Here is a 17027-nt window from a genome sequence, read left to right as displayed (position 1 = left end):
GGAGGTAGAGTCACAGTAACGCATCTATCTCTCTCTCTCCCACAGGGGCACCTGGAGGAGACGCGCAGGTACAGACGACTTTCACTCACGACTCGACACACGACAACATGGGACTGAGTGTGGGGCGCAGACAGTGAGACATTGGCTGTGTGGGGATGCTGTGTGTGGTGATGCTGTAATTGTGAGTAGAGTGATGATGCTTTGTTTGATGAGTGCCTGTGTGATGGAGCTGTGACGATCCCACGCGTGAAGATGCTGTGAAGAGTGTCTGTGATGGAGCTGTGAGTGACGATGCTCTATGTGAGACAGTAGCCATGTCTGTTCTGTTTTCACAGGACAGGGAGGGTTACATCAGCTCCACCCTCAGCTCCCAGCCAAGAGGACATTGCCTCACTTAAAGTCATGGAGACAACTGCAGTCAAAAGCTTGTGTGAGTTCTTAAGTGTGAATCATGTGTGATGGGGTCATCTTGACAATAAATGATCCCCATGTGTGTGCACGAGGTCGACTTAGCCTCAAATAATTACCTGGAGTTTTATAAACATCACCACTAGGGAGACAAGGCGGCCAGGCGTAGTGCTGGCCACGCACCCCTCGTGTGTCATGTCAAACTTCAACGGTGCTGATTTTCCCCCACAGTCTGTAAAGGCTACACGGGGGATATTTATCTGTTTACATTCTGGAACCTGATTCGGTGTGTAAACAAAATCGCCACTAGTGAAACAAAGGTGGTCGGGCGCGGTGCTGGCCACCCACCTCGTGTGCCATGCCAGCCTTCATAGAGAAACACGGACAGCACTTGTCCCAATAGTCTGTGAAGGCTACACAAATAATATCTGTCTTTGTTCACTTCCCATTCCTGGACCCTACTGAACAGAACCATGAGACTCAGTGTGGTGTTCTTGGGTAAATAATCAGCATTACGAGTCAGAGGTAATTGTGATGTTGAGATGGAGTGTGAGTCTGTGAATGTGTCTGTGCATTTGTGCTTGGGGGGAGCGGTGGCATCGTGGTTACCACACTGCACTACGAACCCAGTTACCTGGGATTGATTATAATTATCAGCCATGGTTAACATCAATGGCAGGTGATATCTGATCCAGTCCTGGGCATCTGCTGGGCAGTTTCATCCTCAAATGAGTTCCTGATGCTGGTTTTATGGTCATAATGCTGGTGATAGTGGTCGTGATGAGGATGGTGGTAATGATCATGATGTTAGTGATAATGTGAGTGATGAGAATGGTAATGGGTTTGGTGATGGTGTTGGTCGTGGTGATGGCAGTGATGGTCGTGGTGATGGTAATGATGGTGACGTTGGTGATAATATAGGCGGTGATGGTTTTGCTGATGGCGCTGATGGTAGTACTGATGATATTGGTGATGGTGGTCATGGTAGTGATGGTGGTCATGATGGTTTTGATGGTCGTTATAATGGTTATAATGATGATGGTCGTGTTGGTGATGTTGGTGATAGTGATGAAGATGGTGGTGATGGGGATAGTTGTGTTGGTAGTGATGATGGTGGTGATTGTTTGTAATGGTGCTAGTTGTGGTGATGATGGTTGTGATGTTGTTTATTGCGATAGTGATGTTGTTGATGTTCGTAGTGTTGATGATGGTGGTGATGGTGGTGTTTATGTTGTTGTCATTGATATTGATGGTGAGGATGCTTGGTGATGGTGATGTTTGTGATGTTATTGTTGATGGTGAAGATGATGGTTGGTGATGGTGATGTTGATGGTGGTGATGGTGGATGATGGTGATGACGGTGTTCTGTAGTGGTGTTGTCATCGCTGTTGTCACAGACGGACGCTCACCAACTCTGGACACAAACTCAGCTCATAACCAACTCCAGATCTCCTCGGATCTCAGGACGATGACGCTGAGCCCTGTCTCCCAGGGTCGCCCTGATCACCCACACCGGTTTGATGGCTGGTCACAAGCCCTGTGCTGTGAGAGCTTCTCGTCGGGCCACCACTACTGGGAGGTGGACGTGGGGGACGCGCGGTGGTGGCGGGTTGGAGTCGCGTACGGGACGATCCCACGGAAAGGGAGTGGTGCTGCATTGCAGCTGGGATGGAACAACGCGTCCTGGTGTTTAGAGAAATATGATGACAACTTCTCAGTGGTTCATGGTGGAGTGGAGACTGCACTGTCGGTGAGTGGGGCCCCCTCCCCCCGCAGAATCGGGCTTCACCTGCACTGGGAGGGGGGGCTCCTGGCGTTTTACCGCGCCGACTCCATGGAGGTGATCCGCGAGGTTCGGCAGAGATTCTCGCAGCCTCTCTACCCTGGGATGTGGGTGCCGTATTGTAATGATCGATTGGAGATCGTGGATCTGAGTCGTGCATCCTGAGGATGATGAGAGATAGAAACCCAATAAATGGTGGAGAGGGTGGATGGTGAGGAAAGGGTGAAGTGAGGGTGAGGGGCAGGTGGAACGGAGGGTGAGGTTAGGTTCAAGTTCATGTATTAGGTATAGCCCTGTGACCCATTCGGCTCTTGAATCGGGTGCAACCGCAACAACAACAAAAAAATGAACAAAAACATCTTAAAGTGAATATGTGACTGAGTGCAAACAGAAATCCGATAAAAGACAGCAAAACATTGCAGAAAAAAATCACCGTACACCAACGCTGTGTGCAAAAATCCCAGTGGGATGCAGGTCAAACAACCAACAACAACCACAAGACAGCTTAGATTAAGGCCATCAGTCTAACTCTGTACTACAACAAACAAAGTGGCTAAACCAATATACTTTTCGAAATCACCAAAATAAAGCCATGAAAGCAATGAAACAGTGATCATAGGAACTGTGATGGAATTTTCACAATAAATGGCATAAACAACATGTACCCCATCATGGGACCTCCTTTGCCAGTACCAAAACATACTAATAGGGGTTTTTCCCCTTTTTTTCTGGCAACAAAACTGACACCTTTTGCAAGGAATAATGCTTACATTAACCACAATACTTGCAGTCAAATGCAAACAAAAAACAATACTCAGATGGTGTCGAACACCATATGAAACTAGGCTCCAAAGAAAGCTGTCTCTGGTGTGGACCAATCAGTTTCAAAGACAATGCATAAATGATCAGAGTATTGTTCTGTGTTTGCATTTGACTGCAATTATTGTGGTTAATGTAAGCATGATTCCTTGCAAAAGGTGTCAGTTTTGTTGCCAGAAAAAAGGGGAAAAACCCTTATTAGTATAACATGGAACCCAATCAACGGTGGAGAAGCGGCATGGTGAGGAGAGGGTGAAGTGAGGGGAAGGTGGAACGGAGGGTGAGGTTAGGTGAGGGTGAGGGGAGGGTGAGGTGAAAATTGAGGGAAGGGGGAGGTGAGCATGGAGGAGTAGGGTGAGGGGGGAGGGTGAGGTTCAGGTTGGCGGACATGAGAGGTGTCGCCGGTGCAGAACAAATCGCAGGTTCGTGTGTCCGCTCCTTTGCCTGAAGTGCGCGCTCACGTCACCACGCCTCCTCATCCCTGCGATTCACCATCAGCACCATCGTCACCATCACCAACATCATCATCACCCCATCATCACTATCAACAACAACAACCGCCATTCGCCACTAAGTGGCGGTGACGTCAGCACGACGCTTGTGCCAGGCCATGTGCACCTTGAGGCTACCACGTGAAGTGTCGAACACCCGCTGGCAGGAGGTCACGGGGCAGACCCAGCAGGTGCCACGGGTCGACTGACTGAGACGACTGGCTGATGCACCACCTGTGCCCCCTACTGTGCCAACTTGTGCTTTAGCCACCCGGCGCTCCGCTCGTTGTTGTGAGTGTCATTCCTCCGCCCTCCGTTGTTGTTGACGATTGCCTCCAACTGCCCAGCAGCGTCCTTCACGAGCCTCCTCCACTGAGGCCGATCTTGACACCGCTGGTTCCAGTCATCGGCAAGTCCACTCAGCTCCACGTCCTCCTGTACCACATCACTCTATCTCTTCTCGAGCCCGTGCCGCACCCGTTTAGCCCCCTCGATCCGGCCGAACAAAAGCTGTTTAGGCATGCGGTGGCTGGGCAGGCGGTCTACATGGCCCAGCCAACGCAGTCTTGCCTGCCATAGGAGCTCAACGATGGGGCCTTGTCCAGATCTTTCAAGGATTTGTGAGCTCCTCACACAATCCAGCCTGGTTAAACCCAGGATGGATCGTAGGCAGGCCAGCCTAAATATTTACAATTGGCGAAGATTCTCCATTAGGGGGGTCCACGTTTCGCAAGCGTAGAGAAGGAAAGGAATGACTGTGGCCGAGAAGACCTGAAGCTTCGTGCGGAACGAGAGACGCTACCTTCGTTGGTCCTAATATGCATCATGAGGGAAATGTGGGCATGAGGAAGACGACGTTTTTGCCACCCAATGGTGTGCAATGTACTGCTTGTTTATGAAAAGACGCCGCATCTCATGATGCGTATGACGACAATAAATCCGCAGACTACCTGCTGGATCTCCTCTCTGTTTCAAAGAACAAATTTGACCTAAGGTCTTCGCTCATTTACCAGCTTCACATTCCCTATTGCTGTACAAATACTGGAGCAAGGGCCTTTGCTATTAAAGCCCCCAGGGTCTGGAATGCTATTGCCAATAAACTGCAACTTGAATCACTACCTATGAGATCTTAACTCAAAACTGCTCTAGAGGAGTTTTACAACCCTAGCTGCCACTGCTATTCAGTGGCTTGAAATCAAATGTATCGCTCCGGATGACCGCTGCAAAGTAACATCTTGTGTTTTGATTATAGTGTGCTAATCTTTAAAGATGCATTGAAAATGTTTGATATTCCTACTAATGCTCCAGCTGTTATGCAGTGACTCATGCAGCCAGCTATGGTTGCAAAGTTTGCTCGTACATGTTATGTGTATCGTTTATTGTTAAATTTGGAATCACAGTTCCTATGATCACTGTTGTTACATTGTTTTTGTAGCTTTATTTTGGTGATTTCGAAAAGGTTCTGGTTTAGCCATATTTGTTTGTTGTAGTACAGAGTTAGACTGATAATCGAAATTGTCTTAAGGTTGTTATTGTTTGACTTCCATTCCACTGGGATTCTTGCACACAGCATTGATATACGGTGCTTTATCTGGAAGACTTTGCTGTTTTTTCCTGGATTTTTCTGTTGCACGTAATCACTTTAAAATGTTTCTTGTTCATGTTGTTGTTTGTTGCGGTTGCACCCGATTCAAGAGCCGAATGGCTCACAGGGCTATACCTAATACATGAACTGAACTGAAGTTAGCTCCCACACAGCGTTACGCAACCAATGAAAAGTTAATGCCGCTTGACTGATTCGGAGTGAGACCTCTGCTGTTAAACCGGAGCCGGTCATGAGCACACTGCCCAGGTATAGGAAACTCTACACTCTCTCCACAACTGCCCCATCACTAATTGGGAGTTGTGGGGGTGGAGTGTCCGATGGTACAAAATACCCAGGCAGGTGCTTAGTTTTGGTGGGGCTGATGGTAAGGCCCCAACTCCCGGTGGCAAGTTCCAGGTTCAGCAGTAGCACCTCCTACTCCTCTGAGTGAGCAGCATTCACAAGATCATTGGCATACGTAACATGGTTGAGTAATAGGGAGTCATCCCTTGACCGCAACCGGGCATTGATCACCCTCCCATTATATCTGGACCAGATGGAAATTCCTCCGGTACAGCTATTGAAGCCTTCACGACCTACGTGGTCAAAATAGATGTTAAATAATGTGGGAGCAAGAGGACATCCCTGTCGCATCCCAAGGTGTACAGTGTTGTATCTATGCCCCTTTTTTGAAATTTATATTAAGAATAATTAGGCCAAAATGTTTTTATATATATATTTTTTAATTAAATAATGAAAACAACCCACTACTCGCCACATTCCACGCCGGGCATCTGGGAAAGTGGAATGCCACCAAAAACAGCAAACGTCAGAACCTCCCCATCAACCTTTGTCTTCTAACGGTTCGGCACAAACATGCCAGCCATCAAATAGAGAGGGGTGTGGCCTCGGGGTGACCCACTCAGCGGGAGGAGGGGTCAAAGGGTCGCGAGGGGGGGTCCGTGCTGGCATAGCTGGGACGTCTGTTTTCGGTTGTTTTTCTCTCGCAAGAGATGCGCAGAGGGGAGGGGTTTTTTTTCACGTTTGTGGGTTTTAAACACAAACGCACATCACGCAGTGCAGTCTGGTTCGAGTCGCGCTCAGTCTTGCTCTCGGCTTGCGACGGGGCTCGCAAGGGAGTTGGGGCGCGTCGTGCCTCGAGGAGAGATGGGACGACGAGGGGTCGTTAGAGTGACAGTCTGATGGCAGTCTGGTTCGAGTCGTGTTCGGTGTGACTCAAGCTTGCGACGCAGAGTTGCGAGGGAGGCTCATAGGGGAGACAGGGCGGAGGCTTGCCGAGGCATCAACAAACCATGGGTCGTGCCTCGAGGAGAGATGGAACGAAGTGGCGAGGTGTGGTTAAGTGCGAGTGAAGCTGGCAGCTGCACGAACAAAGGAAAGCACGGAGAAATGAAAGAGAGAGTGACGAGTGACAACAAGCAATCAACCTGTAGAAAAGGGCGGAAATCGCCAAGCGTCGACCAAGCGAGCATCGCAAAGGACGAGCAGCAGCGGATGAGCAACGAGAGCCATCGTTCATCGCCAGAGCGCTCCAAGCGCACAGCCGCGTCGTCCAGAGCCTGAGCCAACACAGCCCTGAAGTAAGGGCGCGTGTCCGTGTGAAGTTGGCAGCGATCAAGGAGATAGAGAGCGCACGAGCAGCACCACCCGGGCGTCACCGAGCATCGTGCCGACTCGTCATCCAGCGGTGGAGGAGTTGCGCGCTATCCGACGACGGAATCATCGCGCACCACGACGGCGAGCGTCGTGCCGACGCCACTCATCAAGCAGTGGAGAGAGAGAGTGCACGAGCAGCACCAAGCCCCCGGAACCATCAAGCGCCAAGCAACCAAGTTCTTCAAGGAACATCGTGCCAACGCCGCTCAATCTAGCAGTGGAGAGAGAAAGCAGGACGGGCTCGCTGCTGCCACGCCCCAGCGAGAGAGAACCTCTCTGGCTGTTGGTGGTATAACCCCCTCCCCCACCCCCTGCAAGCTAACGACACAACTCCCGGCTCTAAAAAAATAATTAATTTTTCAAGGAGACAATGCACACACAACACGCACACGAATAAGACTTTCAAAAAGTTATCTTTGTGTTTGGAAAAGGGTTTCAATTTCAAGTTGGTACGTTCAATATCAGCTGATCGTGCAAAACAGTTGCTGCCGTCGAGTTACATGAATAAGAAATGTTTTAGTCATTTATTTTCGTTAATTGCATAATCTTGCCGATGAATCTATTGACATATACTTTTACCTTTGCATATTAGAGTGCCATATGTTTGTTTAGAATTAAAATTGCTCGAGTGCTTCTTTCCCAGTCCATGCAAAACTGTCTTATTCGTAAGAACTGTAACCTGCGTTGAGATATGAATTTGGAGACCTAACATAACATAAACACACTAAGATAATCAATAAATGTTTAATCAAAGATAATCGTGTTATCCTGATTGATACAACTCTGGATAACGAAGCTAAATCTAATTATCATAACTGCACATATTAACATAATCACAAGCAATCGCATACAATAATACGATTATCTCCGCAATTATCATATTCTATGCATATAATTCTTTACATTAGCATAATGTATGCGAATTGCGCAATTTTCCTACATTTTTTTCTTTATCTTAATTTCATAATGCGGCATATACAACAACAGGAAATGGCTCTGACTCCCGGCCACGTAGTTTTCCCGGGCCCGCTCACCATCATGAAGGTCCTTAATGATCATGAGCAGAGGGTCAGGGACTCCGAAAGCACGAAGAACAACCGAGAGCCTACTGATGGTATCATAGGCCTTGACCAGGTCAGTAAAGCAGAGTTGTAGGTCTTGTTGGAATTCCTTACACCTCTGGTGTAGCAGACGGACAGAAAATATGGCATGTGCAGGACCGCCCTTTCCTGAAACGGCATTGGGGCTCCACAAGCCTCTCCTGCCTAGAAAGCCGCGTGCCTAGCATGGCGATTTTGAATAATCCTTGCCAGGACCTTTCCCGGCACACTAAGTAGTGAGATGCCCCTGTAGTTGTTACAGTCTGTGCGGTCCCCCTTCTTAAAGAGGGGGACCACCAGGGCATCCTTCCAATCCTGCGGAACCCGTCCAGTGTTCCAGACTATTGTTATGTCATGTAGGGCAGTCTGTGCACAAACGCCACCCTCCCTCAGCATTTCGGTTGGGAGATCATCTCTGCCCGGTGCCTTTCCTGGTCTCAGACTCTGGATCGCCTTCAGTACTTCTGTAATATGAGAATATAACCGGCTCACTGACGTATCACAACTTGTCATGGTGATTGGCTCTGCCAGTCCTGGTTTACAGCCAATGGGGGGAAGCCTGGGGGCATGGCCCTGACGTGATGGAAGGGTGACAGCTATGCAGATTGGTTCTGCTGGCTTTGGCCTCAGCCAATGGGGAGATGAGTCAGGGGCGCGGTCCCGGGAGCTGACGAGGGAGCCTGGAAGATTCGATGCAGGCTAACGAGGATTGGCAGAAGCGTACCACGTGACCCGGGTATTAAATAGGGGTAGAGAGGAACGACACGTGGTCAGAACGGGAACGAACGGAGGAAGGGGCCACGCGGGAGCGGGGCTCCAAGTTGCCATGTGGCAGTGCGTCTCTCTCTATCTGTCCCTCTCACGCTGCCTATCAGCAGCATGAAGTAACTGTAACCTAAAGTGAATAAAAGACGGATTCCAGAAGTCGTCTTAAAGAGGTTTATTACACTTCCACAACAGATGGCACCTGAGCAGGCCACTCGTGCTCCACCGCCGGCCTGACACCGTCGTCGTCAGAGTAGAGGAAGCGATCCGGCGCCTCCTGGCTCCTTTCTACCATAGGGAGGTGTCAGAGGCAGCCTCCTTGTGCTCCACTGCCCCTTCCCTGCTCCCCACCGGGTGTCCAAGCTGGAAGCGTGGCCGGTTTCTGGGTACCGCTCTCGTTCCCTGCTGGCTGGAGCTCGAGAGCGGATAGGCCTGGGGTCTTCCTGCATTCACCCTCTAGTCTCTGGTGGTGATTGACACTTTGTTTGCTGCAGGTGTTTCAAAATTTCAATCACCCACTTTCCCTATGCAGGTGTATTTTCTTTAGCCACTTATTTGTACCATGTGACACAATACACTACACTATACACACCACTACACACTACACTATACATTACCATACACTACACTATACACTACTATACACTACACTATACACTACACTATACACTACTATACACTACAATATACACTACACTATACACTACACTATACAATACACTACACACTACACTACACTATACACTACACTACTATACATTACACTATACACTACACTACTATACATTACACTATACACTACACTACTATACACTACACTATACACTACTATACACTACACTGTACACTACACTATACACTACTCACTACACTATACACTACACTATACACTACACTATACATTACACACTACACTATACACTACACTATACACTACACACTATACTATACACTACACTATACACGACACACTACACTATACACTACACTATACACTACTATACACTACACTACTATACACTACACTACTATACACTACTATACACTGCACACTACTATACACTACTCTACACTACACTATACACATATTCAGATTCCAAAAAACACAGGATGAGATGTTACTATCCTTTGTGCAAGCACTTCCAAGAGTTCATGAACAGTGAGCCTGGTGAAATTTGGGGAGCGCATCGTCAGTAGTGACCCTTTGGTTCCTAGGGTGTTTCGGCCTTTCATACTATACACCCTCCCCAAAGACGGCCAGCGACAGGGTGATCAATCCTACGCTTGCGTCCCATTCCCAATTAGTCATAGGAGTTGCCTTGTTGTTGATAGCCAACATCCCATGGGACTATGCATGGCAGGGGCGTCCTCCTCCCTGAGTCAAGCATTGTTGACTGCATACCTCCTGGCCCTCTCACTTTGGGGCCCAGCTGGGGTCTTTCCTCTTCATCCAGAGCCACTGACTGCTGCCTTCTGCCGCCTCCGATACAGCTCTGATTGCCGAACGCTGGCTCTGGCCCTTAATTCCCAGGTCTCTAAGCAGTCTGGTTGTAGATGTTGCCACAAAACCTCTGCAGCCCACCTCCACTGGTCGGACTTCTGTGTTCCAGCCATGATGCCGTGCTTCGGCAGCTAGATCGGCATAGCGCAGATGTTTTCGCTCATAAGCCTCATCTACTGAGTCCTCCCAGGGTACTGTGAGCTCAATGATGAAGACCTTCTTGAGCGAACGGGACCAGAGCACCATGTCAGGTCTTAGGGTGATGGTTGCGATCTCCGGAGGAAACACAAGTTGCCGGCCAATGTCAGCTAGCATTTTCCAGTCGCGGGCCAAGCGCAGCTGGTCTTGCTCTATTGGTGTAGAGCCGCTCTTCGGTGGTTTAGCCCCTTCGCGGACAAAGGTCGTCCGTAAGGGGTGTGATGCTGCTGGGGGTGGTAGGGAGTTGGTGGCAGCTCGCTTGTCCTCCAGGGCGGACGCAAGGTTTTTAAGGACTTGGTTGTGACGCCAAGTGTAGCGTCCTTGGGTGAGGCTTGTTTTACACCCTGTGAGAATGTGCCTGAGGTTGGCTGGCATGGAACAGAGGGCACAGTCCGGATCTTCACCATACCATTGGTGAAGATTAACTGGTGTTGGAAGGATGTCATATGTTGCTCTGATGGAAAAGCTCAACCGCCTCGCTTCCATGGCCCACAGATCCTTCCAGCTGATCTTCCTCTTCTCCACACTGTCCCATCGAGTCCACTATACACTACACTATACACTACTACACTATACACTACTACACTATACACTACTATACACTATACACTACACTATACGCTACTATACACTACACTATACACTACTATACACTACACTATACACTACTACACTATACACTATACACTACACTTTACACTACACTATACGCTACTATACACTACAGTGACACAGTAACTCGCTGACCCCGTGACCCCAACTGGACTCCTGCAGTCTAAACATAGATTCTGATTCGAGTTGTTGGATCGATCCACGAAAATATGAACCACGACTCGGATCGTGTTAGAATCGTATTCAACATAACGTGAAATCGAATCGCGATTCCGAAATCGATCCATAAATCGACAAAGACCACCCGCCCCCCTACACATCGACGTCTCTAGAGGAATCGGAATCGATGCTTCAGGCGCGCCACGCGCACTAATCGATTCGGTTTTGAGTTCCCCGCTCCCCATTGTTGACGAAGTCGCCTCGTTTCCTGCGAATTCTCATCGCGTGAGTTCCTCCCCCTCACTCCCCTCCCAGCCGTCTTTGTCTTCCTCACCCCCCCCCCCTGAGAGAGAGAGCGTCAGACAAAGAAGCCCCCCCCGCCGCCAAAAGGCCGAGGCGTTTAAACCACCCCGCTGAGGCGAGGCCGCGAGAGACACCGCCCCTCGGATAGAATCCGTACCGGCCGAGGCGCGAGGTGCTCGGTAGGCCGGCCTAGGCCGATGACGGTCACGCTCGGGAGTTGGGAGGGAAATTTTTAAAAACAACTTTAATAACCCTCTTCTTGGTTCTTTCGGTAAAGTCACGTAGAAGGGAAGTAATAAAAGAATAAAAATCAAACATAATAAAATAATTATTTTATTATGTTTTAAAATAATTATTTTATTATGTTTTATTTTTATTATTTTATTACTTCCCTTCTACGTGACTATACACTACACTATACACTACACTATACACTACATAATGTTTTATTTTATTACTTCCCTTCTACGTGACTTTACCGAAAGAACCAAGAGGATGAATCCCTGCAGTCACGAAAGCTTTGAATGGAACTTTAATAACGTTTCATTTAATATCTACTCCTGTTTATACGTGTGTCTTTAAGTCGCGACGTTGAGTTAGTGGTGGTGGGGTAGGGTGGGGGGTGTTTAAGCGGCTGGCGAGTGCTTGTAGCACCTATCAAGGTCGGTATTGTGGTACACGAGGGGGTGGGTGGTCAGCACCAGGTACTCATTTGAGGCTGAGTCGACCTAGGTGAGGGCTCAGGACCGGTTCAGATGATCGTCACCAGTGTTGGCCTTGAGCTAGAATCGAACTCGGGTCGCCGGGTTCTTAGTGCAGCTCGCTAACCACTACACTACAGCTTCCCACTCTGTGTACACACACACACGTGTACACACACACACGTGTACACACACACACACACGTGTACACACACGTGTACACACACACACGTGTACACACACACACACGTGTACACACACACACACGTGTACACACACACACACGTGTACACACACACGTGTACACACACACGTGTACACACACACGTGTACACACACACACGTGTACACACACACACGTGTACACACACACACACACGTGTACACACACACACACACGTGTACACACACACACACACGTGTACACACACACACACACGTGTACACACACACACACACGTGTACACACACACACACACGTGTACACACACACACGTGTACACACTCACACACGTGTACACACTCACACACGTGTACACACTCACACACGTGTACACACTCACACACGTGTACACACAGACACGTGTACACACAGACACGTGTACACACAGACACGTACACACACACATGGACACACAACAACAACCGCCATTCGCCACTAAGTGGCGGTGACGTCACCACGACGCTTGTGCCAGGCCATGTGCACCTTGAGGCCACGTGAAGTGTCGAACACACGTACACACACACACAGACAAGTGTACACACACACACACAGACACACACACACGTGTACACACACACACAGACACATGTACACACACAGACACATGTACACACACACAGACACACCTGTACACACACACACGTGTACACACACACACGTGTACACACACACACGTGTACACACACACAGACACGTGTACACACACACACGTGTACACACACACACGTGTACACACACACAGACACGTGTACACACACAATCACGTGTACACACACACACACGTGTACACACACACACACGTGTACACACACACACACACGTGTACACACACACACGTGTACACACACACACGCGTACACACACAGACACGTGTACACACACACACACGTGTACACACGTACGTGTACACACATGTGTACACGTACACGTGTACACACATGTGTACACGTACACGTGTACACACACAGACACGTGTACACACACACGCGTGTACACACACAATCACGTGTACACACACACAGACATATGTACACACACACACGTGTACACACACACAGACACGTGTACACACACACACAATCACGTGTACACACACACACACACGTGTACACACACAGACACACACACACGTGTACACACACACGTGTACACACACACAGACACGTGTACACACACACACAGACACGTGTACACACACACACGTCTACACAAACACACACACACGTGTACACACACACACACAGACACGTGTACCCCACCACCACCACCATTGACACTCCCTCTGGCCCTACTCCCGTGCCTCCGCTGTGCTCCACAGCACCAGCAACGCGTGCAGGGAAGTCGTCTCCAGCCCTGACCCACGATGGTCCGAGGCCCCAACATCCCCGTGGAACGACATCAACAACATAAACAACAACAACTACAGCAACAACAACAACATCAACTACAGCAACAACAACAGCAACGACAACTACAGCAGCAGCGGCGGCAGAAACGGCTTCATGAGTGAGTCTGTGGGTCTCTGTGTGAGTCTGTGGGTCTCTGTGTGAGTCTGTGGGTTTCTGTGTGAGTCTGTGGGTCTCTTTGTGAGTCTGTGGGTCTCTGTGGGAGTCTGTGGGTCTCTGTGTGGTGAGTCTGTGGGTCTCTTTGTGAGTCTGTGTGGTGAGTCTATGGGTCTCTGTGTGGTGAGTCTGTGGGTCTCTTTGTGAGTCTGTGGGTCTCTTTGTGAGTCTGTGGGTCTCTGTGTGAGTCTGTGGGTTTCTGTGTGAGTCTGTGGGTCTGTGTGTGGTGAGTCTGTGGGTCTCTTTGTGAGTCTGTGTGGTGAGTCTGTGGGTCTCTGTGTGGTGAGTCTGTGGGTCTGTGTGTGAGTCTGTGGGTCTCTGTGTGGTGAGTCTGTGGGTCTCTGTGTGAGTCTGTGGGTCTCTGTGTGAGTCTATGTGTCTGTGTGGTGAGTCTATGGGTCTCTGTGTGGTGAGTCTGTGGGTCTCTTTGTGAGTCTGTGGGTCTCTTTGTGAGTCTGTGGGTCTCTGTGTGAGTCTATGGGTTTCTGTGTGAGTCTGTGGGTCTCTGTGTGGTGAGTCTGTGGGTCTCTTTGTGAGTCTGTGTGGTGAGTCTGTGGGTCTCTGTGTGGTGAGTTTGTGGGTCTGTGTGTGAGTCTGTGGGTCTCTGTGTGGTGAGTCTGTGGGTCTCTGTGTGAGTCTATGTGTCTGTGTGGTGAGTCTATGGGTCTCTGTGTGGTGAGTCTGTGGGTCTCTTTGTGAGTCTGTGGGTCTCTGTGTGGTGAGTCTGTGGGTCTCTGTGTGGTGAGTCTGTGGGTCTGTGTGAGTCTGTGGGTCTCTGTGTGAGTCTGTGTGTTTGTGTGGTGAGTCTATGGATCTCTGTGTGGTGAGTCTGTGGGTCTCTTTGTGAGTCTATGTGTCTGTGTGGTGAGTCTATGGGTCTCTGTGTGGTGAGTCTGTGGGTCTCTTTGTGAGTATGTGGGTCTCTTTGTGAGTCTGTGGGTCTCTGTGTGAGTCTGTGGGTCTGTGTGTGGTGAGTCTGTGGTTCTCTTTGTGAGTCTGTGTGGTGAGTCTGTGGGTCTGTGTGTGGTGAGTCTGTGGGTCTCTTTGTGAGTCTGTGGTGAGTCTGTGGGTCTGGGTGGTGAGTCTGTGGGTCTCTGTGTGGTGAGTCTGTGGGTCTCTGTGTGAGTCTGTGGGTCTCTGTGTGGTGAGTCTGTGGGTCTCTTTGTGAGTCTGTGTGGTGAGTCTGTGGGTCTCTGTGTGGTGAGTCTGTGGGTCTCTTTGTGAGTCTGTGTGGTGAGTCTGTGGGTCTGTGTGTGGTGAGTCTGTGGGTCTCTTTGTGAGTCTGTGTGGTGAGTCTGTGGGTCTCTGTGTGGTGAGTCTGTGGGTCTGTGTGTGAGTCTGTGGGTCTCTGTGTGGTGAGTCTGTGGGTCTCTGTGTGAGTCTGTGGGTCTCTGTGTGAGTCTATGTGTCTGTGTGGTGAGTCTATGGGTCTCTGTGTGGTGAGTCTGTGGGTCTGTGTGTGAGTCTGTGGGTCTCTGTGTGGTGAGTCTGTGGGTCTCTGTGTGAGTCTGTGGGTCTCTGTGTGAGTCTATGTGTCTGTGTGGTGAGTCTATGGGTCTCTGTGTGGTGAGTCTATGGGTCTCTGTGTGGTGAGTCTGTGGGTCTCTTTGTGAGTCTGTGGGTCTCTTTGTGAGTCTGTGGGTCTCTGTGTGGTGAGTCTGTGGGTCTCTGTGTGGTGAGTCTGTGGGTCTGTGTGAGTCTGTGGGTCTCTGTGTGAGTCTGTGTGTTTGTGTGGTGAGTCTATGGATCTCTGTGTGGTGAGTCTGTGGGTCTCTTTGTGAGTCTATGTGTCTGTGTGGTGAGTCTATGGGTCTCTGTGTGGTGAGTCTGTGGGTCTCTTTGTGAGTCTGTGGGTCTCTTTGTGAGTCTGTGTGGTGAGTCTGTGGGTCTGTGTGTGGTGAGTCTGTGGGTCTCTTTGTGAGTCTGTGTGGTGAGTCTGTGGGTCTGTGTGGTGAATCTGTGGGGCTCTGTGTGAGTCTGTGTCTCTTTGTGTGTCTGTGTGGTGAGTCTGTGTCTGTGTGGTGAGTCTGTGTGGTGAGTCTGTGTGGTGAGTCTGTGTCTGTGTGGTGAGTCTGTGGGTCTCTGTGTGAGTCTGTGGGTCTCTTTGTGAGTCTGTGGGTATCTGTGTGGTGAGTCTGTGGGTCTTTGTGTGAGTGTGTCTCTTTGTGTGTCTGTGTGGTGAGTCTGTGTCTGTGTGGTGAGTCTGTGGGTCTGTGTGGTGAGTCTGTGGGTCTGTGTGAGTGAGTCTGTGGGTCTGTGTGAGTCTGTGGGTCTCTGTGTGAGTCTGTGTGTTTGTGTGGTGAGTCTGTGGATCTCTGTGTGGTGAGTCTGTGGGTCTCTTTGTGAGTCTGTGGGTCTCTGTGTGGTGAGTCTGTGGGTCTGTGTGAGTCTGTGGGTCTCTGTGTGAGTCTGTGGGTCTCTGTGTGGTGAGTCTGTGGGTCTGTGTGGTGAGTCTGTGGGTCTCTTTGTGAGTCTATGTGTCTGTGTGGTGAGTCTATGGGTCTCTGTGTGTTGAGTCTGTGGGTCTCTTTGTGAGTCTGTGGGTCTCTTTGTGAGTCTGTGGGTCTCTGTGTGAGTCTGTGGGTCTGTGTGTGGTGAGTCTGTGGGTCTCTTTGTGAGTCTGTGTGGTGAGTCTGTGGGTCTGTGTGTGGTGAGTCTGTGGGTCTCTTTGTGAGTCTGTGGTGAGTCTGTGGGTCTGGGTGGTGAGTCTGTGGGTCTCTGTGTGGTGAGTCTGTGGGTCTCTGTGTGAGTCTGTGGGTCTCTGTGTGGTGAGTCTGTGGGTCTGTGTGGTGAGTCTGTGGGTCTCTGTGTGAGTCTGTGTCTCTTTGTGAGTCTGTGTGGTGAGTCTGTGGGTCTTTGTGGTGAGTCTGTGGGTCTCTTTGTGAGTCTGTGGGTCTCTGTGTGGTGAGTCTGTGGGTCTGTGTGGTGAGTCTGTGGGTCTCTGTGTGAGTATGGGTCTCTGTGTGGTTAGTCTGTGGGTCTGTGTGGTAAGTCTGTGGGTCTCTGTGTGCGTCTGTGGGTCTCTGTGTGGTGAGTCTGTGGGTCTCTTTGTGAGTCTGTGTGGTGAGTCTGTGGGTCTGTGTGTGGTGAGTCTGTGGGTCTCTTTGTGAGTCTGTGTGGTGAGTCTGTGGGTCTGTGTG

At 49.8% G+C, this 17027-nt stretch overlaps 1 protein-coding gene across 1 annotated transcript; it reads left to right on the top strand.

The window, feature by feature from the left end:
- Nucleotides 1-43: 43 nt before the first annotated feature.
- Nucleotides 44-3230, top strand: LOC133339138 (tripartite motif-containing protein 14-like). The gene is made up of 3 exons (XM_061547264.1): nt 44-68; nt 336-430; nt 1806-3230. The coding sequence occupies exons 2-3, from the start codon at nt 403-405 to the stop codon at nt 2354-2356; spliced, it is 579 nt and encodes a 192-aa protein (XP_061403248.1). The 5' UTR covers nt 44-68; nt 336-402; the 3' UTR covers nt 2357-3230.
- The last annotated feature ends 13797 nt before the right edge of the window (nt 3231-17027 follow it).

The sequence above is a fragment of the Lethenteron reissneri genome, unplaced genomic scaffold (genome assembly GCF_015708825.2).
Source record: "Lethenteron reissneri isolate LAM-NWPU_2019-01 unplaced genomic scaffold, ASM1570882v1 scaffold_1640, whole genome shotgun sequence".
Taxonomy (NCBI): Eukaryota; Metazoa; Chordata; class Hyperoartia; order Petromyzontiformes; family Petromyzontidae; genus Lethenteron; species Lethenteron reissneri.
The sequence above is the reverse complement of the archived record's forward strand: the minus strand, read 5'-3'. Positions and strand labels throughout refer to the sequence as shown.

Coding starts and splice junctions, on each gene's coding strand:
- LOC133339138 (XM_061547264.1), top strand. CDS start 403: ATGGAGACAACTGCAGTCAAAAGCTTGT. Junction 431..1,805: donor AACTGCAGTCAAAAGCTTGT/GTGAGTTCTTAA, acceptor CTGTTGTCACAG/ACGGACGCTCACCAACTCTG.